General features: G+C 39.4%; 1 protein-coding gene across 2 annotated transcripts in view; it reads left to right on the plus strand.

Annotated features, from left to right (window-relative positions):
• Positions 1–545: 545 nt before the first annotated feature.
• LOC113143387 (roundabout homolog 2-like) overlaps positions 546–27112 on the plus strand; it is a 72685-nt gene continuing 46118 nt past the window's right edge. For both annotated transcript variants that reach the window (XM_026328976.1, XM_026328977.1), the window contains exons 1-2: positions 546–1015; positions 4499–4825. In XM_026328976.1, coding sequence (XP_026184761.1) covers positions 961–1015; positions 4499–4825 — 382 coding nt within the window. In that variant the 5' untranslated portion in view covers positions 546–960. The remainder of the gene's footprint in view (positions 1016–4498; positions 4826–27112) is intronic.

Below are 27112 nucleotides of genomic sequence, written 5' to 3' on the forward strand. Positions count from 1 at the left end.
AAGGTGTACACCTAGCCACAGAATTGAAAGGACTATAGAAATATTACAGACATGATTCATCAACTTTGTGAGAGCAGATCTGCAAGATAGAAGAGGAATATTTGATTTCTGGACAAACAAAATGGCTCCAGTATCAAATCTAACGTATCTCTAGTTTACATGTGCAGTGCTGCATACAAGGGCATTATCTAGAGGATGCCTTTTTCATTGTGATGGCCCTGATGTACTCACATGTGTAGAGGTAAACCTGGAAGACTGTTCTCATAGGACACTGTCCTGATGCTGCCTGTTGATAAAGTGCTGGGAGCAGATCTCAACGACAACCTTCTTCCTTATGCAAACTGAAAGAAAAAGAAAATAGCTCCTTACTAACAAAATGAATGTCCAGCATGTCCAGAATGCACAGTGCTGCTGAGTTTCAGCCTTCAGATCTATTGTGCAGACTATATGTTATATTCGCCTGTTAGTTTGTCAGGGCTGTGGAGTGGAGAGGAGGGGCTGCGCTGCGTGCTGCACCGTGCTGCCATACTCACCTCTGACTCAATCCCATCTCCACCTTTCGTCTCTCAACTTGTCCCGCGCGAGGATGGACGCGTTTCCGTGCGGTCGGGCCCGGCGGTGAAGTGGCGGAAGAATGCGGTCGGACGGGGGGACCGTCAGTAGCTGGAGTGTCTTTGTGAGTCGGTGGTGTTTGCATTTGGTGACTGCAGAAATTCCAAACGTGTCGGCGAGTCGACAGACCGCCGCTCACTGATGCGCTCTTGGAGAGGAAGAATGGACATGTGAATGGGAATGATTCCCTTCAGCGGTTGAAATAATTGTTTTAGTTCACGAACTTAAAACAGTAAATTGCCACAAAGTCGCACAAGTAAAAAGAGGATTGGTTGTTTAATTGGTAGAGCTTTTTTTCGCCTGAGGAGGAATTCATGCGCCGATAGATTACGGGGCCAATATGCCAGAATGGCTCCTCTACAGTATTTATTTCTCTGTGGACTTCTGTACACCCAAACCAGCGGTAAGTTGATGAACACATAAATCACTAAATCTTAGGGCTGAAATTGTATCTTGTCGCACATTACGCTTCAGAAAATAAACACACTGGGCTGTGACCTGAAGCGTGCTCGAGCCAGGGTAATGCCACATGAAGTGCATGAAGAAGATACTGGCTTTGATATCTCACATTATTTACAGTGAATTTATGTCTCGTTCTTCTTGAATCTGAAATCACAAATGCACCATGTCCGTGCGCCACAGCATGTAGTGCTGTAAGATATTGTGACTGACCAGCTATTTAATGGCAGAGGCAGACGAAAGTTACTCATTTATTCATAACCGCTGCCCCTAATTGGAGACATTGTTTTTTTTTTTACTTGAATAAAACATTTGGCAGCTTTTAAATTTCTGCTATTTCCACTGGAGTTGTTGTTTGAACTGTGCAATGGCAAAAAAAGAAAGTCCAGGTGGACAAACTGAACTTTTTTCTGTTTCCTCAAAGGGGAAGAACTTTCAATTAATCATTTTTTAATCAGTTTGACTCCATAAATGTTTGTCCTGTGCTTGCATAGTCCTTCAAAAGAGGTGCTTCTATCTTGTGTCATAGTCTACGTGGCCTCTGCTCAGGTTGCTCAGTCAGACCATGGACCTATCTGTCCTGTAGCTGAACTGCCTGATGTGCCATTAGGAAGATGCTTACTCATATACTGTGGAAATTCACCTTTGGCTGTGTGTGTCCAAAGGTTACTTTAGACCCATTATGTATAAATGCAGCTGCGGTTAGAGACATATCTGAGATTCTTGACAGGAACTGTTCTTATCACAAAGTGTTTGGTACTACATTGTACTGCAACATAAATATGTGTCAGTGGAGTAAATGTGGTGCAGATGTCAGCAGCACAATAAAGGGGGTATAGATTTGGGTGGTTTCAGGACATTACACTTGCCATGTAGACAGTTTATTTGGTAAAGCACAATGACTCTGCTGTTCATCCAGTTTCTTTCTTCTTTTTTTTTTTTTTTTTTTTTTTGCTGATATAATGTCAGCGAGGTGTTGATTGATGCTGTTTTTAATGTTTTCCCAGTTTGGGCACAGGTCTGATTTCAGGGCTGCTTCATTAGTTTGTAGCAAATATTTGTAACAAACGAGTTACTTAGTGTACAGTTCAGCCATTTTGATCTAGTAGTTAAATACATTTAAGCAGCTGTGAAGGGAAGGCGGAAGTATTTCCACCTGAAGGCTTTTGACTGATGTGGCAAAGGTGCTGGTAGTCTGTGGTCTGTTAGAAAGGATAATGATGAGACATTGCAGGCTGTGTACAACACATTTAGCGCCCATCTTAACTATTAGTACCTATTGTGAATCTTACTGATTTTAATAGGGACTGACCTGACTGTGAGGCACTGACATCTAAAAACTGATTTTCAAGTGAGAGAAAAAGCTGAAAGACATTTGCCTTTTATCTGCCAATGAAATGAATCTTTTGGTTTAAGGCTTACATCGTATCCCTCTAAACTCTGTTGGAAGAGACGCCACCACAACGTGACTTTTATTCGAGTATCCTGCTCCAACATGTTCCTGACCAGATTCTTCTGCACCTAATCCTTTTCTAAAACATAGCCCTTGAGTTTCATCTTCAGCACCATGGATAGATCCCCATAAACAAAATAGACCTGGCTCTTTAAACCTTGAATGCTTAGAGTATTTCTACAAAAAGTAGCTTTTGCTCAGTTTATCGTTACCGAGCTGAATTATTATTATAACTTGAGGAGCTATTAACTCAAGACATTATAGTTGACTAAATGTCAGCATTTAAGTATTTAAATATATCCATGTATTCATTCATTATCTGCAGCACCTATTCATGTCCAGGGTCATGAAGTGCTGGAGCCTTCACTGAGCAGAAAACAGGCATAACCTCTGGAAGGGTTGCCAGTCCATCACAGGACTAACTGAGTGACTGGACCCCGTAGACTCTTCTTGTTGTTAGATGACAGTACCAACCACTGAGCCAGTGTGCTGCCCCTAACTTAAAATAATCTCATTTAAATTCAGTTGTCTGACAGCACAAATCACAAACTCTGCATTAGGCACAGTGTAGACTGGCTAATGGGACAACTAATTATAAGAACTCAGCATTCCATGTGCACTGTCCTATTTGTGCAATATTGTGGATTGGAACAAGTGTCATTTACCCAAGAGACATACGTATAAGGTTTTAAAAACATAATGTATCACCAGGGCTTGGTGTGTTGACATCAGCTAATGGAATGCATTTTGTCAACAAACCATCAATTTCACCCATATTTGTGGCTTTGTTTCAGTTGCTCTGTTTCAGCCAGTTGTTGCCCATACAATTTGTATTTGAAGCATCACAATCAGAGGCAAAAAACATGAGTCCACAAAACATAATTTTCATTTATCTTATGTATATCTTCACCCAATGACAGTCCACAGTCTATTTTAGTAACACAACGGCTTGTCCGCTTGCACACAATGGAAAAGATGACCTTTTAACTCACATAATGTGCCAGTACACCATGAAACAGATGGACATTGTGATGCTGACATGTCTGCAAACAAATACAGTGCCACTACATTTGGGTCATTTCTCTGTGGCATTTCTAGACAGAATCTAAGAAACAGCATTAAACTAAGTGAAGGTGTTCACATGGCCTAAGAAATTAAAAGACTGGGAAGACTAAGTATTGTCAACTGTGTTGTGGATCCACAAATTATATTGCAGTTTATCAGGAAAGTCAAGATTGGTCATTCTTATGGCATCTACTAAATAAAATGCTTGGATCCAAATGAAATATGTGTATTCTGATGTAGCTTTACATTGTACAGTACATCTTGCATTTAACACTATTGCATTACAAAGTGAAAACTACAGTGTAGCAGTTGCTGTTCTACACCCACTGAGACAACATGTTTGATGATGTCAGTGTTTGATGGAACGTGTTAATGAAAAAGCTAATGAGATATAATGACTCCTCAGCTCCTGCCTGTGAAAGTAAATATGGGAGCCAGAGACTCGTAGGAGCCAATAAGAACCTCACACTAATCAACTTTCCTTTCATGGACTGTAATGAAATTACACAGTTAATTTTATTCTACCAATCACATTTACAAATCTGTGCTCATATTTTCAAGTTTTGCTTATTTTCACAGACATGACTTGACATTTCTGTCATCTTATTTAATCAACAGGGCCGTGATAATCAACAGTCATTTATTGTTTTAATTTTGGTGATTTGTAGTGATAAGCGGGCATTGCTTTGCTGTTGTTGCACTTACTGTTTCAGTTTCTGGCAAAGTTTGGTTCTGCTTAGCCATACCTGCTAACGTTCTTCATTAACAAAATAGTTAACTGTGTTTACCTCAAACATACTGTTGTTGCAGCTGCACCAAAATTAAAAATGCATTATTTATGTGTATGCAAGTATCATAGCTCCTGTATTACTTTAAAGGGGTTTCTTTTATACTCTTGTTTCCCTCTAGGGTCTCGTCTTCGCCAGGAAGACTTCCCTCCCCGCATTGTGGAGCACCCCTCTGACCTCATTGTGTCCAAAGGGGAACCAGCCACTCTCAACTGTAAGGCAGAGGGCCGTCCAACGCCTACAGTGGAATGGTATAAAGATGGGGAGCGTGTTGAGACGGACCGTGACAACCCTCGCTCCCACCGTATGCTGCTGCCCAGTGGGTCCCTGTTCTTTCTACGTATCGTCCATGGACGACGGAGCAAGCCCGATGATGGCAGCTACGTGTGCGTAGCCAGAAACTATCTGGGAGAGGCCGTAAGCCGGAATGCATCTTTAGAAGTTGCATGTAAGTCTGAGTTTTCATCTCATTCCTTCTGAGTGCAAAGGTATTGCCCTGGTCAAAGGGATTTCAGCGTTGCATGGCAGAAGAATATAGAAATTGTCATGCAGTAGACTTGTGGTATAAGAAAATGTATTACTGTTGCATCTGAAAAAGGTGGTTTATGTTAAATTAAGCATAACATTTTGGGGCTTTTGTGGTGAGGAATCCATATATAAGATGTCATCTGTCATAATATGAGCAACATCACCTGTCCACTGAACCTACAAGTGCGTGTACGTTTAGCCGTGTGCATAGCATGTGTGCACATATGTGTGTGAATATGTTTTCAGACTGGAAGTGAGACCTGTTTGGATGACCTGTTTTGAGCATTGTATGGGCAGAGCTGTGAATTGCTCCAGGGAGGGTGATGTGGTGGTGATGGGGGGGGGGGTTTAACCTAGCTAACTCCTTTTCACTGTTTGGATTTGGAAAGATGCATCCTGCTCCCAGCCAGTTCTCTCCCTGTGTGGGAGAGAGGTGCTCTGGGCTATTCACATTTCCATTATGTGCTAAACTGAGCTGATTTCTTGCCATGAACAAGATTCACACATGCTCGGACGCGCACACAAATATACATGGATGCACACACAGACACCCACACTGTGTCTCCTGTTCTCTTTCTTAATCTCATACAGATGTAGAACACAACCAGGAAACACGGAATTCCGGGCAAGCAGAATATTGTGATTTGATTTTATATTTACAAAATATTTACCTGGCCAAGCATTTCTCTATACATACCCACTGATGAAATTTTTCTCCTCTCAGGGGTGATAAAATAGGTGAGTGTAGGAGATGCTGGCCCCAGTGATTTGAGCATGGTGCTTACTGTAGTTTGTAATAAGAATTGGAAGGAACTCTCAACAGAATCCTGGTCTTTATGGTGCTGTTGGAGCTTGTGCGGTTTTGTCACCCACTCTGGATTTGGCTTTTTGAGAAAATCATGTAATAGGAAGAAAAAAAAAGAGCCTTGATAAAAGCTCAGAATCTAATAGCAACTGAGTCAAGACATTATCTGAGATCTTTGTCTTTTTGTGCACCACATCCTCTGTCTGTCTTATTGCCTTTTCCACATTAGACCCTTGTATTTCTATTGTCTTATTTTACTGGTGTTGGTTCCTCTCATTTCTCTCAAATCAATAGTGAAGTACTGTCTTGGAAATACTAATGCTTAAGGAGATTCTGGGTGTGTGAGAGGCCATACATATCTGCCTTTAAACAGAAATGTGTACGTGTGCATGTGGTGTCATTGGATATAGCATTGGATTTTATACAGAAAGGGAGGCACTGCATTGTTTGTTAATCAGAAAATTACTATCTAGTGTTAAAGCAGCTATAACAGCGGTCCTGACTCGCTGTAATCAGAATTTACACGGTACTCTACATGAGGTTCACAATGCATATGTTGAGCAGTGCTGTTGTGTTTGAAGATAAAGAATAATTCTCTCTCATAAAGAAAACAGAGACCCAAAACTCGTTATAATGTCAAGAGACAAATGTTATAGCTGCTCCACTGATTCCGTTGACTGAATAGAAGCTGAGTTTATGAACACAATGACTGTGTCAGAGTGATTTTGTAGGGATTTTGTGGTTCTCCTTAAAATACAATAAAGCTCATTTGTATTTTGCAGCTCAAACAGCCATTCTGAATTCATTTTCTGAGTTAATTGTCACATCCATTGTCATTGTAGCTGCTGCAATTACTATTAACAAATCTTTTTTTTTCTTTTCTATTGTTGGAAGATATGTACTTATGTATCAGCAACATGTAGGTTAAAATATCCTATATTATCATAAAATCACAATATCAAAATTAAATGAAATATTCTGACATTTTTGCTCCAGAAATGCTGTTATATGAGCTTAGAGTGATGTATTGTAGCATATGGGCTCCTTCTTGATGTCTTAAGACATATTTACAAATTCATTTGTATTGTGCTATCTGTGTGCTATATAGTATGTTTTTATTTTTTGCAATATGTTGTATGTATGGAGGATCAGTCTTTGTAAAGCACAAGGCACCTCATACTTCAACATGTCTCTTATGCCTTGGCTGCTATATGACCATGCAGGACCTAAATACTCCCATTTCTAAGTGTACATTAAATTTCAAGTACCTATTTGTTCGACGACTGTGAAACCCTGTGGGATTTTTCAATTGCCTGATTGTCAGGTCTCTTTTACAGCTGGATGGTAACATAATGACTGTGTAGGCTTTGCAATTTCGTTCCTTCAAATTTAAATCCCCTTTGCAGTGTTTTAACATGTATTTTTGATGTTGACGCTACTTTCACGTTTTACCCACAAATGAATAGATTTCAGTGTTGCTATATTTTGTCTCCTCTTGCGCAGACCCTGTCAATAGGCTGCTTTCTTTGATAGTATGACCCAGGCAGTCTCTGGTCTTCTTTGTGTAATTCAGAATATCATGGCTATAGGGATACATAATCGCATGACTCCTTCAGGGGCTGCAGGATCCTGCCAGTATTGCTGCAGCCAAAGTTGTCATGCAATGCTGCGGGTGGAAGCAAATGGGTAGAAGAAAGTGCTGTGGGGATGTTCTGACAGTGAACCCAGCTGAAAATGGTTTGTTTCCTTAGGAGTCCACATACATCCTCAAATTTTCTGATGGGTTGTATCATTGTATCTCAACCAGTGGCTTAGAAACTGTAGCTGTAGAGGGTTGCTGCTCCATCCGGTACATTTGTGCTGTAAGAGCTCAGTTTTAGTGGTTCGCTGTGCATTTTATGAGCTTCAGTTTGACTGAAATTTGAAGGGGCATTATTCATTCCATGGGATGCAAAACACTTCAGCTGTTTAAGATGGTAGCAAAGCTTAAAATATGTAAATTATGCAGCTATGCCAGACAAATCTACAGCTGGCAGCCTTGCAAAAACAAATAATATACCTCATTTGTTTGTCATATAAATTAACCAAGCCTTTCTAACAAAAGACACTTATTTCTGCACAGTTCTTTTCCATTCAGGTTACACAGTAAAGCTCATGACAAAGAAACAATGGACACTAAACAGAATCACAGTGTGCCGTATATATAATTTAGCTTTTTTAAAATGAACTAACACGTTTGTATTTTAAGGCCTTTGCTTTTTAAATTTTCTTTCTTGCATTAACAGTTGTAACATCCATCCATCCATCCATTTTCTATACCTGCTTATTCCTTAACCAGGGTCACAGGGATCTGCTGGAGCCTATCCCAGCTCTCTTTGGGTGAAAGGCAGGGGTACACCCTGGACAGGTCACCAGTCCATCACAGGGCCAGATAGAGACAAACAACCTCACACACTCACACTCACTCCTATGGGCAATTTAGAGTCACCAATCAACCTGACATACATGTTTTTGGACTGTGGGAGGAAACCAGAGTACCTGGAGAAAACCCACACAAGCATAAGGAGAACATGCACACTCCACATAGAAAGGCCGGGTTGTTGTGAGGCAACAGTGCCAAACACTGAGCCACCATGCTGCCCTACAGTTGTAACAGTAACAGATATTTGTGTTTTTCTTATCATTTCAGTAGTTAGCCATTAAGAGGCTATTAATTTTATTTTGTTCAACAGTGTTGTCTCCAGGCAAGGAATCCAAATCAAATCCAGCAGATACTGGACAGACCAGTAGGGGTGCATGCACAATATCAACTGATACATCATCACTGGACACAAATCTGGAGTATTTTTCACTCCTGTTGAAATTTTATTTCCTGAATGGTGCATATTTGACACAAATGATAAGATCAGCCATTTCACTGGGAAAAGAGGCCACGTTGGTTTATTATTAGAATGTTTTCTAGTTTTACTTAATAAAGAACACTCAGTGTGTTTCTGGTACTGCTGCTACATGTCACTTGTTTCTCACATCCAAATATGTCATTTTAATAATCGAGAATCATCTGCTGTCAGTGTGCACAGTCCCACTCAGCCAGCCACTGAGCCAGCTTTTCACATCTTCAGTCTGTTTAGGCAGACGCTCCAGCTGAGCGCTACGTTAAAGCAACATCAACAAACAACTGTGTGACCTCCAGGCCACCAGTGGACTGGCACTAATCATCAGAGTGAGTGGCTGTTGATGGAATTAGAACAGCTCGAGCAAACTATTAAGAAGGGACAGGAAGACATAAACAGTGTTGAAAGGGGGTGTGGGTGGAGGGGTTTAGGATGCAAGGGCGTTCATTAGTAGAAAATCTCCACAACAAAATGAGTCCCCCTCTGTTTGAATGTGCTAAGTGCATTATAAGTATAGTAACTCAGCCAGACAATCATCAATTAAATCCTCTCATTCTCAGGCAGCCAACAAACTCAGCAGTCACTCTGCTAGATAAATCTAGAGTCTGGAGTGTGTTAGTGTTAGCACACTGTTGGAATTGTTTTCCTTTTTTTTTTTTTTTTTTTTTGAAATTTTACTAGAAGGAGTAGGATGACAAGATGGATGCTTGATTTTTGTGCCAGTTCATCCAGTAAATGTGAGATATCTAAAGTAAAACAACCGACCAGCCAGTGGTGGGTGCTACAGGAAAAATCAGGGGATCGTAAATCTCACTGGGATTCATCCTCTGTGAGTTATGTTTTTTTTTCCTCCTTGCTACCAGTCTTGCTAAATTGCCAAGGTTTTCATTTTGATTTCTCAGCAGTTTCCTAACAACTTTAATGACATTAAGCTACAATTTGCTATACAGTAGGATAGTTAGCACTGGTGCTGACCTGGCACCTTTCTACAGTATATGAAGTTTGCATGTTCCTCATGTGCCTGTGTGGGTTTTCTCCTTGTACTCCAGCTTTCAGTCCAAAGACATGCAGTTTAGGTTGATTGGTGACTCTAAATTTCCTGTAGCTGCGGATGTAAGTGTGAGTGTTTGTCTGTCTCTATATGTCAGCTCTGTGATTGGATGTCAGCCCAAGGTGTACCCCACCTCTCACCAAATGTCAGCTGGGATACCCCCCAGGCCCCTGTACAGGATAAGCGGCATAGATAATGTATGGATGGATGAATGAAATAGTTTTCTACCAGCAGCATTTATCACTTCTGCCTGTGATGACAGCTCCAGCTAAAAAAGATGCTACCACTAAACTTGATATGCAAGCTGTGATTGGCAACAAGAGATTGTTTCCTCTTGCTCATTTTCACACATTTTGCCAATCAAAACAAACAGCATAATTATGACCCATGTATGAGCATACAAGAGTCCCGTAGCACGCACAAATTTATGTGTAATTTGCGAGGCAGTCATTTGTGAAATATGACTCTGCCACCATTTGTGATCTCTGGGAAGCAGTGTTCACAAATTGCTTTTGTGGAATGGGGTCCTGGGATCCAAAATGGAGCCAGCTACTGGAATCCAACCCTAGACAGACGGTAGCGAAACACCCAAACCAACAGCTGATCACTTATTCTCACACCTATTAGCATCTTAGGGTCATCAATTAATTTCTTTAGAAATGTGTGATAAAAATTTAGCACTTGCTTTTAAACTATGTGCTGAAAGGGGTAGGAATACCATTGTTCCATCTGTCCCATGCTTATGTGGTACCAAATGACTGAGGCACAGCCAAGATACTGTATATATATTTTGTGTATTGCAATTAAAAGTGACTAATCACCTTATGTGAAATGCTAAGCAAACATGAATCTAGAGCTTTGTTATGAACATTATTCATTTTAGGCCATAAAGCTTGTCAGAAGTGATCTACATTTGACCTCTGTTTATACTGTGTCCCTTTGTCCTACTCTCTGCTTCCTGGCCTCTTGAGTGTCGGGCATTCCTTTGAGCCACACAGCACTGTAGTCTCTCCAGTAAACAACATGAAGACTCAAAGTCATGTTTTCTCCAGTCATGAAATACTGTTCTCACAGAAAATACATCATGCAGAAGGAATCATTTACTCCACTTCCATATTTGTGCTTTACAACTGGCATGCATCATGTGGCTAGTTGATTGGAAGGTGTATGTGTTTGTTCAAGCATCCAGATCCAGGTGTGGGTTCAAGATGAGATGTTTACCTTCATAATGGAAATGAGGATGTGGTCATCCATTAATATTATTTAGGAACATGTTACTGCAGATAGTAGGATTCTGAAAGTGTAGTACATCACTTAGGGTTCAGTAAGGGTGTGACTGGGAGACCTTCTCTTGTGTTTTGGAAAGTGGCATGTTGACTTTATTAATGCAATTCACTCTTACCCACCGACGACATCCAAAGTTAGTAGCTGCCAGCCCTGTGTGTTCCCAGGCAGATTGTCAATGTTTTCTGTGAGTAGATAGGTTGGCCACATTGCACCATCTGTTGCCAGTCCAACAGCCCTCATGTGTACTTATCCCCTGTTTGCCTCCTCTGTGTTGCTCTCATTAAGCCGATGCTGGGTACTGAGTTTTGTACCCAGCTGATCAGAACAGATCTTTCTCAGCTTCTTGAGTTGTCCAAACAAAGTCTGTGTTTTTGTCATCTTTATCACTGTCACTATTCCTTCATTATTAAAGTTCAATTTCATGTTGTGCCATTGACTACATTAAATTTGAATGAATTACTTCCTAATTTGGGCATTATGATGCACCAGGACTACAATAACGTGCTGTCTTCTGTGATGGTCTGCTCAGGGCATTGTGTTCTAAGTACATTGGGGAACTGCACTACATCATTTTATTATTTCACTAAAATCTAAATGGTACTTGTTAGGACACAAAAGCAAACACAGTAGTTCTTTATTAATGCAATTTTAAAGATATTGCAATACAAATACTGCAATGTATCATTTTCTTTCAAGCTTTATCATAATGCAAACAGTTGTACAGTCTGACCCACCGTAAATGAAACTGTACAGAGAAATATCTCATTTTTAATCGTCATTGACAGCTGATGAATATATGTACTATAAAATAGAAAAATGTATTTATTTATTGTCTAATGTTTTATTTGTTGAATGATGGTATTTAATGGGATTTGGAAAAAAAAAAGTGCAGTCCTTTAAGCACAAAACATTATTTCGATGTGAAAAACATGTCAATATACCTCCACTACAAGTGTAATTCTTTAAAAGCCTTAGGCAATGGTTACACTGGAAACAGCAATCCTCTTTTTCCATATCTTTGATCCCAATACCACTGAGGCATTTTTAGTTTTGGGGGCATGTAATCAGCTATCAATTACCTTTGTGCCACTGAGCTATTTACAGCAGATTTGTTAAGGCAATCAAAACTGAGACTAGAAATCTGAATTTTTCCCCTAAAATCCAAGTTCCCTACTGATCTTCATCTAAGTCTGATGTCTGTTGTGGGAGTTTTCGGTCAGATTTTTTCAGATACTACAGCTGCAGGGGGTCAGTAATAAGCACTAAGCCCTTTTTTTCTGATGTTGACAGTGCACTTGGGGAGGCCAGCCCTTTAGCTGTTATGATTGAACAGCCGAAAGCTGAAGCTGCAGTGGCCCAGAGTGTCTTTTTCCAACTCAGTTAGAGCCCTTTTACAAAACGCTTAAATGCACCAATTACTTTAAATCTATACAATCTTTTCATATATAATTGCACTCTTCGATTGAGAAAAAGGAAATTACAATTATAAGGCCAGCGGTTTTTAGTTTTTTCAGGTTTATATATTGTAGTTGCAGTTGTTTTTATTCTGTAGTAATGTATAGTTGACTTAGTGCTTGAGTCCTAATGGGCTGTTTTTTTTTGCATACTTTTTGTAATTGCTGTGCAGTGCAGTGGTTGATCATAATGGCATGTTTACCTGCATATAACAACCTTAATAGCTCTAACTGTTTCTGCATTGTTATTTGGTCTTTCTGTCACTATAAGGCATTGATACCATATAGCTTATTTTCTTCTGTTTAGGGTCTCATAACAATGTAAATCTAGAGGTGGCCAGGGCAAGGAAGTGTAACTAATTTATGCATATTTTTTGGCTGAAGACAGTGAGATAAGGGGCTAGCATCTGGCGCTAACTGGACCATGCTCACTCCTTAGAGGTGAGGTTCGGTAGTTAGGCTAGGGGCTAGCATCTGGTGTTAACTGGACCATGCAAACACCTTTGAAAGCTCTGGTGCACTTTCTTACAGTTGGTTGGAAGAAACATATGCCTGGTGTGAAGAAGCGTGCTAAGTGGATTTACTATGTTGAAGTTTGTTGTAGCTGTTTCAATTCAAGATAGGAATTTGATGTATTACATATGTAAAGTCAGTTAATGTTATTTTAGTAGATTTACCCCAAGATTTTAAGTAGCTCTGCATTTATTGAATGCTAACATCAGTTAAAATGGGTAGTGACACTTTGGCAATCCGCAACTTTAATTTGAATTTAAGAGATTAAAGTCAAATTGACATGCTGTTTCTTTAGAATTATAATAATAATAATATAGTTGTATAAACACCAATATAAGTCCCTATTGATTTTTTTAAAGTAAATTTGACCTTTAATGTTCAGTGTGGCAACTCTCCATTCCAGATTACTATTACATTACCATTACAGTACAGATTTAGCTGTTTTTTGATGTTAAGAAAATAATGGCAAATGTTGTTTTATGATGAGCAATTTTCATCATAGACATCAGACTGTTAATTTAATAGAAAATGTTTTGTTATTGCAAAAACTAAGATTAATTATTTAGTCATCAGTCAGTCTTTTTTTTTCATTTGCTTCCATGCAAATGGTTTAACCTTCCTGGATATGTTGTTTTATTAAATGCATATTCTAATGTAGACCTATTCTAGAATTGTTTCAAAAGAAATAGATATAACAAAAACTGCAATATCTCTGTCCTTGGAACATAAATTATTGCGATTTAGAATTACTCAAAAATGTATCACTGCGAATAGATTAGATAAACTTTGCCTTTCAAACTGGCAACAGTAAAGATACTGAAATGTCTGAAACAGTTACAGTAAGAAATGGCCACTACAGTAATCTGGCTCTTATGTTCTGGGTTCAGAGATGCAGTTTGCTCTGTTGTCTATAAGTATGGCACTGGTTGTGTTTTAAGAAGTTTTTGGCAAAACTCAGGTTAAAGTCTTACTGGGTCAAGCTGCTCCCGTGTACATGTCATAGCCTGTGACCTGTAATGAATAAACCAGATATTCCTGTCTGCCTGAGGTATCCTGTCCACAGATTGAAAATTCTCTGGCAAAATGGTGTGGAAGGGTGTACCTGTCAGCTACTTCAACCCCCTCTGACAGACATTACTTCTTATGCAGTGAGAAAAAAAGGTTTACTGCAAAAGTAGCCTTAACTTTTAATGCTTAGGTTACACTAGTCTAAGAGAGGACTGAGTCTAGATATATTTTTAAATTTAGCCAATGTTCATTATTCTTTTTGTCAGAAGCATATCTTATAGATTTATATTCAACCATTCTATACATGCAGCGACATTGATAATATGATTTTGTGTGTACATGTTTGGACTTGCCAAAGACCATACCACACAATCCATTTTCAGTATGACAGATCACAAAATGATTCATTACATGCCCCTGTCTGTCTTTGAAGGTAGTATATTGTGATGCCATACACAGTACATTATTGGCTATAATTTAATACTGTCGTGTTTCTACATTTGAATTTGAAATATGACTATACTTCTCTTTTTAGATGAGTTGGCGCTGGCTTAAGCTACTCCATTAGCAGACCTTGAATGAGGCCTTCACAGTATTACAGATACAGCTGTAACTTATTGCTGCTGTCATCTGTGGAAGCGGCAGCTCGGTGTAGCCTTGTGTTTCCACAAAGCCATGTTTTATAACCATTATACAAAATATCAATATAATGGTGTACAGAAGGGATGATGATCAGAAAAGTAAAATCACATTAGTAATATTTAAACTGATCCCCTAGCCTGCATTTGAGTTCATATCACATGTTCAGAATTTGTGTATGTGTGTGGTGGGGGCATGAATCCATGTGTGTGACTTTGTGGACATCTGTCTGTGTGTGGCACAGCTACTCTAAGGTGTGTGTCTCTTTGCAAAATTCCTATGCAGGGATTGATGTGCAATTTTTACATAAAGGCTTGTCTTGTTATGTGGGTAGAGGGCACCCTCCAGCATATTTTGTTATTGACCAGAAAAGAAAACACACAGGGACTTTGGTACACTCACAAGCAGTAGCATTAAAATGTATTCTCTTCATTCTTTTTTGTATATTATGCATGACTAGAAGCTGGTCATTGTGTTAAAATATCTGTCTTTTTATGGTGTAACGCCACTAATTTGAGTGAGCTCATCTGTTTTGTTCTGTTCTGTTCTGTTCAGTGGTCTTGAGTCTTGGTGTGGTGATGAGAGTGAGGAACATCACCAGGCAGCCACTGATGTTCTGTAGTTGGTTTATTATTCATGTGGCCTACCCAACATTCCACCCAATCTAGGCCAAAGCACTGTTATAGCTGCTAAGTGTCACATTCAAGACTTCCGTTCGCCCATTCATTCACCTCCATCAGTCTGACCAGGAGTTGTCAACAATTCCATCCATCGCATCCTCTGATTCACAAGTGGAGAGTGGGCAGCAGGAAGACAACATCCGACTTCCCCAGTGTACACTTCACTGCGTAAAAAGGAAAGGGAATATCCAGAAGCTTGATTAATTCATGAAATCCACACAACAAAGTATCTTTCTTTTATCCAGACCCTCAAGTCCATACACTCAAGCATCTGTTTCTTTATGCTTTTACCTGCATGGGTTATTTTATTTCATAAATAAATGCTATTTACAAGACAGAGTGCACACTGTTATGTGGCGATTCACTGCCTTTTATACTGGCAAAGTGCTGCATGTGTGTCAATTCATTCTCCACTGTTGTATGCTATGTAATTGCGACGAGGTAGCAAATAGGATTCCATCCCATCTGACATGTGTCTGTTTGTGGAAAGCACACAATAGTTACAGTAAGTGTCAGTGAGGGCAGAGGGGTGGACTGGATAGTAGTTAAAACCAGTGTAGCAGCGTGGCGTCTTATAATCAGACAGCTGCAAACCACCCTGCAGTGCACGCCTTAGTAATCAGAACCTCATTGTGCTTTACTTTCTGTCCTCCTCCAATTATCTGTTTTGCTTTTCCATTAACTTAGATAGTCCTTCATCTCTATAAGTACCTTGAAAACTCCCTTGCCACTTCCTAGATGCCGCCCTCATCTCCAAAACATAATGTCATTTAGTGTCCTTTATTTCCTCAACCTTATGACCTGGCGTTTTCCTTTAGCTTGGATATGTATTCAGTTTTTCAAGTTGTTCTTATGTACCTAGGGTCTCCCACCTCATCTCATTTACTGCACTGCCACTATGCTCTGATTACTGAATGCTGTGAGGACTCCTAAGTCCTTTACTTTAGCTGTGAAATTCCCTTATGTGTATTAAAAGTGATAGGAAACACATGTCATGGGCTACAGGGTCTGTGATGGCTTAGCTTCATACTTAGACACTTTGCACTAGTTCACAATGAAGGCTGGCGTGCCGTGTAATTGCATTTGTTGCAGAAGTGATTTTCTCCCTCAGACACTCTTTTGAGAAAGGCTCTTTTATTCACAAGTGTGTTTTAGTCACACAAGAGACTGATCTGACTGCTCTCTACAATGGGAAAGGGGTTACTGTATGCTGAATTGAGTGTATATGTGAAAACAGATATAAGTGTAAGGCGATTTTGCACAATAGTAGCATTTTGGAAGCCAGAATTTACACCATTTGCTTTTTCATCTTTTTGACCTTTTCCAAGACTTTATATCCCACGTAGAGTACTGGGCAGGGAGATGGCACAGGACTACACTAATACTGAGATTCAATTCATGTCATTAGTGCTATACCACAGCTATTTGGCAACTTGGTCCTAACACTGCACTGCTGTCAAGTTAGTCACTGCAAGCTATCATAAAAAAATGGACTTTACTTTTGTATGTTTTGGTATAAAGAAGGCAGGTTGCAGTAGATCAATTTGATAATTGAAGAGAAGAGAAGGCAAGAATGTAGAAAACTGTTCTAGAAAGGACTTGTGTGAAGGATGATGCTTTCATGGTTAGTGGGTTAGCTTGGTCTCATGCTCCAGTAGTTAATGTGCACTAATCCATTGCTGCAGATGTTGTCTGTATGGGGACTGGAACTGAGGAATGACCAACAGAGCTCAGGGAGGGATGGACAGTGTGTTCCAGAACAGATGTTTCCAGCCTTTGTGCGTTTGTCATTTGGGCTTTAATCTGGTCAGTGAAGGGCATTAGAGTATATAGAAGGCAAAGGGAAGAGCTGCTGCATGCATGGAGAGCCTCAGTAGTGTGCTGCCCTCAGAAGACCCCCCACACCCATTGTCTTCCTCAGTCCAAAATTCACTGTAACATTCAAATCCCTCCCAATCCCATGTACGCATGCAAACCAACCAAAGAGCACACACTTTGTAATTGGCTCAGAATTAGGGCACATGGTGTATTGTTGAACCTGTGGAGATTATACAGCACTGGGATATTATGCCTCCATTTTCTCTGATTGCCTCCGTGTTATTTCCCATTCTGTGCTGTGGTGAATATTGCACTCATTTCATCTTTTTTGCCTCTCCAATATTGCACTGCACTCGTTTCCTTCCCTATCAAGTCCCCACTGTTCTGTGCTCTCTGTCCTTCTCCCTCTACTCTTCTTTCCTTCTTTCCCCCCCCCCCCCCCCCAGCTCCTCCTCCTTAGGGCCTCTGGCTGTCTCCCCACAAGTAATGTTCTCCTGGCCAGATGATGCATGCATATCTCTTGTGTCTTCTTGATGCTAACTCTCGTCGACATTTGCACGGCATTGTGGGATTCTGCTCTCGGTCATATTTCATATAATGATGAAAATGATGATGGTGATGAGGCTTCAGGGAGGGTGCTTCTATTTTCTGCCCTTGTCTTTTCATCAATATCAATCAGTGCAGTGAGATAAGATGGAAGATAATGGGTGCTCACTAAAAGTGTAGAAGGAATAACAAGTTTTGGTTTGACTTCGGACGGGTTCGTTTTCACTTTCTGTGTCTGTGGAGTGACACCACTTCTGCAACACAAAGAGGCAAATCCCATCATTAGTGCTGCTGTTTTCAATCAGTTTGGAATTTTGAACTGCATCACTTTCACAGCTGCTAATCCCTGGTTGTTTTTTTTTTTGTTTTTTGCTCACCTTCTGGGCAACCATGTTTACATGAACGCCACGTTCCATTAAAGAGACAGGAAGTGAAAATCACCCTTAATAGAATAGCGTTTTCCTTGCGCTAATGAGAGGAAATGTGTTTCTAAGCATAAACAGAGTGAGAGGAAAGCATGGTGGATAAACACATTCAGGGGAAGAGGGAGGGGGTATGATTATTGGACTAACCCTGGAGAGAGAGGATGAGTGAGGGCCATGGCAGACGTTTGGCCCTCTAGCAGTGTCTCCTCTGTGTGTGCAGAGGAGACACTGTGTGTATTTGTGTGTGTCTATAGGGGAGTTAGAGTGAAGACGCGGGTGGTAGCATGCACATTTCAGGGACTTGCCGGTATGCAAAGCTGTGTCAGTGGCTATAGCATCTCTGGAAGAGAGATTTCTTCACAGTCTTCGCTACACCATAATTAATCTGCTTAAACCTGCTATGCCTGTCTCCAGCACACTTACACATCAAGAAAAGCCAGGCAGCTGTGAATCCAACCAGGATTTTCTCCATGGATGGCGGTGGAAAATCACTGTAGCTCCACAGATGACAGCTTTCTGTCATAGTATGCAGGCACAAATGCATATAAAGTACAGACAAAAAAACACCTTGTCGTTTCCCATGGTGGAGAGGCAGCCATCACAAGGGGTCATGAAACCCCTGTAACAATCAGTTGTTTGTATGTATTGCCTTCCTGCATCTACAATCTGTTGGATACCAGACACTTCCATAGCCAACACATCAAGCAATTTATTGGTCAGTAGTGTTCTTTTAGCCTTGCCCAAGGCTATGGCTGTGATCTGGATCTTACGTAAGTGTCAATGACAGGGTGACAGCCATTCTTTGTCTCTTTCACTCACTGTTAGAGCTGTTGTTGTAAATAAAACTCCTGGAATATCTATTGGAGTCTAACTTACTCACCTAACTTAATTTTAGGCTGCTAAGCAAAAAGCAGAGTTTTTTCCATAGTACGGTTTCTACAACTTGCTTGCCTTAATAGTTTGCAGATTCACACACTGGGTATCAAATCAGTGTTGCAGATAAGGTTTCAAGGTTTTGGTTGCACTTAAGCAGATTACAGTGTAACGATTGGTGAGTAAAAGAATCATCACTGGAGCAAAAATGAAATGTCCAATAGCTACTTGGCAGTATGCTATGGTATCTACAGCAGATGCACCAATATAACAGAGTGCATGTGCTCCTGGGCTTTAGGAAATTAAACCTAATTGTAATTCTATACAGAGTAAATAAAAATTTTTAGACCTGCAGTGAAATAATTTTGTCTGCTGATTTGCAAAATGACTTTTGTTCGGTATGATATAGATACTGTATCCAATCAATCGAGATAATGGACATAGTGTATGTTAATTGCAAAACTACGCTTTGCAGCAATATTTCATGGTAGATTTTACCTAGCCAATCAAGATAATGGACCTTGTATTGTGTTACTTATATAAATACGTTTTGCTCCATTGGGCTTCTTTATGATTCAATGTTATGATTTTGATATGATGTATAAAAGTGAATTACATATATGTGCTTCCAACTCAGTACATGACCATTGAATGAGTAAACTTTTTTTGAATGATATTAACCAAGGCTTGATTATGTAAGAATGAAAAAGAATGAAAAGTAACTCTTTGAATTTGAACTACATTTTTATGATCAATGCCTTGCTCTGCTAAAAAAAAACTAAAAAATGTTTTTTTTTTTTTTGGTTTGAAATATTTCTTTTGACTGCTGCTAGATTTGATGTGATGAAGCTCAAGCATGATTAATTGAATATCATAGTCAGACAATTAAGTGCTCAGCCTTTTTAGTTTTCAAATGAAGAATATAATTTACCACCCATATTTTTGCACTTCTATTATAGGGAAGGCACATTGATACAGTATTTTTGAGCTTTAAACATAAAATGGATGAATGGATGGGAAGATTAACAAACTGACTCTAGTCATGTAATTTGCAAGGCCAGAAATGACTGTCTGTTGGGATTTATAACTGATGTATTTAGTAATCTGGTTGTTCATTGGATGGTAAAATAACACAAGGAAGTGATATTGTAGAAGGACAATAAAATAGGCAGGATGATTTTTCAGAAAGGGCACTTTTCTCTTCTTTTCAGTTTATAGATTGTCACTTGTAATTGCAAAGTAAATTAAATTTAGAGTGTGAATATTCTCCCAATGACTAAATGAATGCTGCTCTCTTTTTTACGTTTAAATCAGGGCAACATTTCCACATATATATGTAATATTTACATTATATTGTGGACCATCTTTTACTAAGGTGGATAAATCTAGTATTTGCCAGTGTATCAGGTTGATTTGGAGGTGGGGCCCCAGGTGTTCCACATACAAATACCAAAATGACAGTATTATAAAAAAGTTACCTAGGAAACTTAATCCAGATGATGTGATTCAGATTTCAAGAAAACTTTTCTTATGTTCATTTTCTGCTCATTCTTAATATAACATTTATCTTCCATAGTAGATTGTGGGTTAAGACACAACTCAAAGTGCCATATAAAAATCCATTATTAATAACCTCTGTTACAGCCAGTCTTTAACCCGCTCTTCTGTACAAAGTAAAGATGATGCAAAGAAATGTTACCCTAAAATATGAAACATACCATAATTAAGTGACCAGTATTAAAACAGCTGCCTGAAGTGATACAGGCTGTTCTGATTTTACAGAAATATAAGTGGATGTGCGCCTGTAACACTATATACCTATTTTTCTCCTGGCTTGGTGAAATAACCTCAGATAACCAGCTACAGCACAGGCAGTGAGCCACACAGACTGTTGTTCATAATCAAATATGAATATTTTTCTTGTCTGTTTTTACATATTTAATGGAATTAATTAAAGTTTGTTGTTTTTAAGTATTTACAATATGTGATTTTTTTTTTTTTAGAAGATTGCCATCCGTATCCTTAAAACCTCAGGCAGCTCAGATTGCAGTGTCACTTACCCAAACTTGATCCAACTGAAACACATTTATACAGCACTGATATAGTTATTTCTACTTACTATATGATGACCATTTGTTCTTTTGTCATAAACCCTTTGTTTTGATTATTACTGTGTCATATATGTTGTAAATGTGCTTTGTTTGTATATTTTTTACTAGTGTTCTTTTAGTAGATATTGGCCAACACTGGACAAATACAGTACACCTCACATAATAAATTCAATCAGCAGTGAAATCAAGACAACACACCATATGTAGAACTGCAATCATGGCCATTGTTTAAATTATTGAGCTTGAAAAAAGCAGCTGACAAAGCAGTCTGAACTTGAGATCCACCTACATGATTTCTCTGAAGGTTTCCAGAGTAAGGCATGATCCTAATCAGAAGTTCTTTCATTTTCCATGGGACTGTAGATCTTCAAATGCTGGTGGAGAGTTAGGGCATGTATGCACTGCTTTGTGTAGTTCAACTATACATGCAAATGTTGGCACTCATACACATGTGCTGAGACATTGCAGACACTGTTATAGTGAACAGACAGGCAATCAATTAAATGATGTTTTAATTGGACTTAGGGCGAACGCTAAAGCACAGCAATTCCAAAAACCACCCTTCTCCTTCTGTGTTAGCTCAATTAATCCCTGATTGGAGCTAATTGCTTGTGTAAAGTCTATCTGAAATAACAGTGGATATGAAGTAGGCTGAGAATGCTTGGCTGTGTCTCCTTCACTCTTTAATGCAGTCTTCCTGCCAAATAAACCAAATATTTGATGACAGAGTGTCTAATTGCATCCTGTCTGTCTCCCTCACTCTTTCCCTGCCTTTGATTAACAAGTGTGTATGGTGTGGGGTTTAGATTTACATTCACACACACCATGGTTTATACATTAACGCTGCAGTACACATTCTCAGTCACTAATTCACCGTCATCCACCAGCCCAGTGTAGTCGCACTTGCCGTCCTCCAGCCATTAGAACACTCTGCTCTGGCTTCACTCAAGCTATTAGCAGCTGTTAAGCAGACTGAATAAACTGTGAGCTAATGATTAAAATGCATCTGCGAAATCTGAACTCTATAGCACCACATTTAGCAACACTTAATTAATCTTAATGGATTCTGAAATAAGCCGGCCAAACAAATATCTTATCCATAAATTACTTTTCTCTGTTCCATACCACACATCGCCACAAAGCACTCTCCAGGGAGGCTTTAACTCTTACACATTAATGCATATATGTGTGCATGCAAAAACACTTACAGTATACACTAACTGAAATACACATCCTCCTCCAGGAATATACTTTAGCTCCTTAAATCAAAGTATTTCTCCTTTCTCATCATCTTCATCCTGGTTTTAAATATGTTTTGTACACCATAATTCTCAGTCTGTCTTTTTGTGATGTGGGGCAACAGAAAGACGGCACCACTGCAAGCTCAGTTATTTGAAGGGATGCCTTTTAAATTTAGTGCTGAAGTTGAATGAGCAGTTTCAGGAAGTGATATTTGCAGGAGTATGTTTATTTATTTACGTATGTGCTTGCATGTGCATGTGTGTGCATGTGTGAGGCGCCTACCACAGTGTTCTTATCACCTCCTCACACACCTGCTTCCCTCGAAGACTGAGCCTTCCCTCTTCTCATGCCTCCTCATCAAAGCCAGATCCAGCCTCAGTTGTCGCTTCCCTTTCCCAGCATTTGCTCCCCTCCCCCTGTCTGTCTGTTTGGTCTGGCTCTCATTCAACAGCCACCACTCCCCTTGTATCGCTGTGTTGTCCATGCAGCCAGACCTTGCTGGTAGCATACCTGCCCTGGGAAGAAAATTCATGCAACTTGGCGGATGAATGTACAGGTGCTGTAACTCTTGGAAGCACTATTAAGGATTAGGAAGGATGAAAAACTGCTAGAGGCCTAAAGTTGGTGGCACAACACATTTGACTGTAAACCATGGGTGCAAATCAGATGTTTTTGCTAACAAGGTCAGTGTTAGTTGGTGTGCAATACCTAAAAATAAACACATTTCAGTTAAAATCCGTTTAGAAGGATATGCACTGACACAGGACTTACAGTAGAATTCGTCGATACCTAGTCACCTTATGATTGTACTTTGTCCTCTGTTAGTGGGTACAAGGTGAGTTTACTATGTGCAATAGTGGCAAGTCATTTTCTTCAGTGATTAATACACTGTTACGTTATTTTATTATTTCACTGATTTATAGTTTGGTTTATAAAATCTTCAAAAATAGTGAAAATGTCTATTCAAATTTTCCATATTCCAAGGTAACACATTTCTAATTTACTATCATAGATAATAATGAAAACAGTAAAATATTCAAAAACATGCAGGTTGAACAAAAAAATCGATTAATCAAATCAGAACCACTCCCATTTTAGTTTGAATAATCATTGCAATAGTGACTAAGATTAAGATGTTACATACTTCTAATAATTCCTCATCTTTCACATAAAGACAGACAGAACGTATCCACTGATTCATTAGGGCACTAACATTTTCTGCACCTTGAAAGCACCATACTGTATTTTGCTCTGTTTTTGGACACAGCTCTCAACTTGTATGCCTCGAAGCAACGCAAATTCATCTCACTTCTGTAACGTGTAACAATTTATAAACACATAAATCCTGAGTGTTTTTAACAGACCTTACAGACCTTCAATCAGCCAACCACTTAACTTCTTCTAATTGCCTTCTTGCCTGCCATTAATGTACATGCATCATGAACTTACTTTTCCCTCTCATTCCATCTTATGTTTCCCTTTACGTGCATCTTCATAGTGGTAGTTAAGGGTGCACATTTTAATTAACTTTACCAAAAGATGGACTGTCTTTGGATTCTAATTAACAGATGCTGAGGTTTATTGGAAAAGAAAAAAATGAGAATCTCTATTTCTTTGCCTCCCTTGAGGCTGAGATTTTAGGAGCAATTTTGTTATGTTTAGCATCTAATGCAAAGTTATCTTATCTGTGTATTTGCCACTATCCTGATTGCTTTGATAAAGGATTAGTTTTGCTGCATGCTTTTCTATCTCTTACATATTATTATTATTATTATAATACCATGGATGAGTATTTGTCCAGTTCTTCACCTTTGTAGTTTTTGATCACCAATGCATGTAATGTAAACAGTCCTACCTACAGTGTAAACAGTCCTACCTACAGAGTAGAGTTTTTATACCCACATCTGTATGTGTGTTACGCGTCCCTCCATGGCTGCCTGCTCTGCCCTCCCTAGAGAGCTACAGCATTAATAACTGTAAGTGGATAATGCCCTGGCTTGAATTCCGATCAAGGTTTAATAAGAGCATGATGCAGTCGGCCACTGGCGGCAGGAGGCACTTTGTGTGTGTGTTTTGTGTACATGTCTTAATGTACAGTACAGCATGAGTGCATTACTGCGGCTGTGTCCAAGCGTTTCAGTGGTTGTCTTCTGACCTTTTACCTGACATTCACACAAATGAGGGACCAAAATGTGCATCACATGTCTCTATCAGCTTTGGGGTCAAATGGTGGTCAGTAAAAATTAAGTCATATAATGAGTCTCCATTTGCACCTGTCCTTTTTGTGGTTACAGACTACTGCATTGGCTTTGTGTTTGCAGCTGTAGATGGACCATCTCTGTGACACTGTCAAACACATGTATAATCAATTGCTCTGCTGTTCTGCAAATATACAGTTTTATAAATAGAGTTCAACTGAGTTAACCGAAGTGTTGCATTGATTCTATATGGATTCTAATACAAATAGTAGTAGGCACTGCAACACAACACTTTACAGAAACGAGCAGAAGTTAAAATGCACTGCAACTTCTCATAGAAACACTGCAGAATTATTAATGTTTCTATGTATTATGTAATATTAAACTCCCAGTGAAAGCCAAAGGACAATACAGATGAAGCATTATTCATGAGAAGACGCGTGTTTTCGTTGACAGTCTGAGCCATTAAACATGCTAACTGCTCATTGCCATTAGCTCCAAATGTTCAGACAGCAAACCTGACTTTGGCATTTAATCCTCTTACTCAAAAAAGGACTAATGCACACGCACCATACAGTGCAACCAACAAACAAATCCATGGTACAGTATCTGTTGAATGGTACAGTATCGATAGGATTTCTATTTTTGTTACCCCCCCCATTTCTTATTCCTGACTCCCCTCCCACCATTCAACCAGATGGCCTCCCTCTAACAGAGCATTGACACCAGATGTGCAGTTCCAGTGTCAACTCAGGGACCAGCTGGGCTGAGTGTGCCAGTGGTTCTGTTAATGAAAATGGCTCTGCTGTGTGTGTAGGTGCGTGGGTGGGTGTGGGTGGATGGGTGTTTCAGTGTGTTTGTGTGTGTATGTATGTGTGTGTGTGTGTGCATATGTGTGTGTATGTGTGTGTGTGTGTGGTTTACTGTGGTTCAGTGGCATGTGACAGTTGGGAACTCTCGGTGGGTGAGGCTTTTGAGAGTGAGCCACAGCGAGTTGCACTGCAGCTCAACTGAGCCATGCAGCACTCAAAAGCACACCCACCAAGGTTGAAACTATACAGCTACCCATCCAGAATAAACACTCCTCTCTCTGCATTGTATCCCTCTCAAGATCTTGCTATCTCGCATTCTGAGCTGCTTCTGACAACCCCCATCTTCCCTCATGCATAGTTATATATTCTATCCTCTAATCTATTTAGCAGCAAGGAGATCACTGGGCTAATTACTAATTCATACATACTCCTCAAACAAAGAAGTAAGAGTACACTGTCACAGTGCCAAGGTAGAATTTATCCAGCTATAATTGCTTACAATAAAATATATATTTTTAATTTAAGGTTGCTCTCATTCTGATTGGTCTAAGATAGAAATGTGAACGCAAGGTAACACTCTAATGAAAATTTGATTTTGATAAAACCTCAAGCCCCAGCTAATGAAGTTGTTACTACATGTTGCTCTCTAATTTATGAATTTGCTCAGGAACAACTCATTATTACAGATCGTTCTGCTGATCAATTAAATGATAAGGAAGCAAAGAAAACCTGTTTACTTGGCAATAATTCTGACAGCGTTCATAGGCTGAAGGCAAATGAGCCCAGTGAAATATTTTCATGTTCTGAAAGTGCTCCTTTTTTTAAAAACATAACGCGAAAAATGATCGACATGGAAGCTTACACTTCTGTAGCAGCTCAGTTATCTGAACTGATTATGGTTTGCTCCAGTCTCCCACACACACAGATCAGGGTGGGTGGGGTGGGGGTACTTTAATACCTACACCAAATGGCTGACGATGTGGATGAGATTCCTCAAGCTCTTAAGCATGATCTGAAAGAAGGTTCATGCATTTACAGGATAAATCATAGCCTTTTGAAATTTTTGAAGGGAAGCTGGAGTCCGTTCACCTTTAGAGTGAAATATTTTTAGCATTTGTTGAGCCAGAAGTGGTGGAGCAGAGCGACACAGGAGTGAAGACTCCCATAGGATTCAGTCTATTAAACCAGTGGGGGCAGAGATGTGATTCTAGATACTGGAGACTTTTAAGCGCTACAGTAATCTATCAGGCTGCGCCCATGCATATCCTTGAATAGTTCTCACCTGACGTTTACCGATAAAATTTTTTTATTCTCTTTAAAAGTACTGGCACTTATCACACAATCAATTAAATTATATGAGGTTTATGTGTCACCAAGAGTTTAACTTCAACAACAGTCATCTAATGTTGCTTGTGTTTGCTACCTCCTAGCCTGACATTCATTCATTTTTTTGTGTTGAGGTGATCTAACCAAACCTGTTCCTGCAGAGAGCTGATAGAAGTGTAGATATAGGTATATAGATAAACCGAGATGTAAGAATAATTTGCTTAAATTAACCAGCATTGGTAGAACAGGGGAGAGTCACTAACCTCAAATGTTTAACAGTTGCATTCATTGATACCACCATTCACTGTGTAAACTAATGCTATTAGTTTGTGATGGTGGAAATGTCAGAAATTTGCTCAAATCACCTTTTGTCTTTAAGATAAGATGAAATGAGAAAATTAATGCAAACATTATTTTATATTATACCTTGTATGTTTAAACTGCTGTGTTTTAACACTTTGAAAGCATATTAATAAAGAGAAGTGGCATGAATGACTATGGACGTCAGCATTAAATTGCATGGCA

Source organism: Mastacembelus armatus, chromosome 14, assembly GCF_900324485.2.
Source record: "Mastacembelus armatus chromosome 14, fMasArm1.2, whole genome shotgun sequence".
In the NCBI taxonomy this organism is placed as follows: Eukaryota; Metazoa; Chordata; class Actinopteri; order Synbranchiformes; family Mastacembelidae; genus Mastacembelus; species Mastacembelus armatus.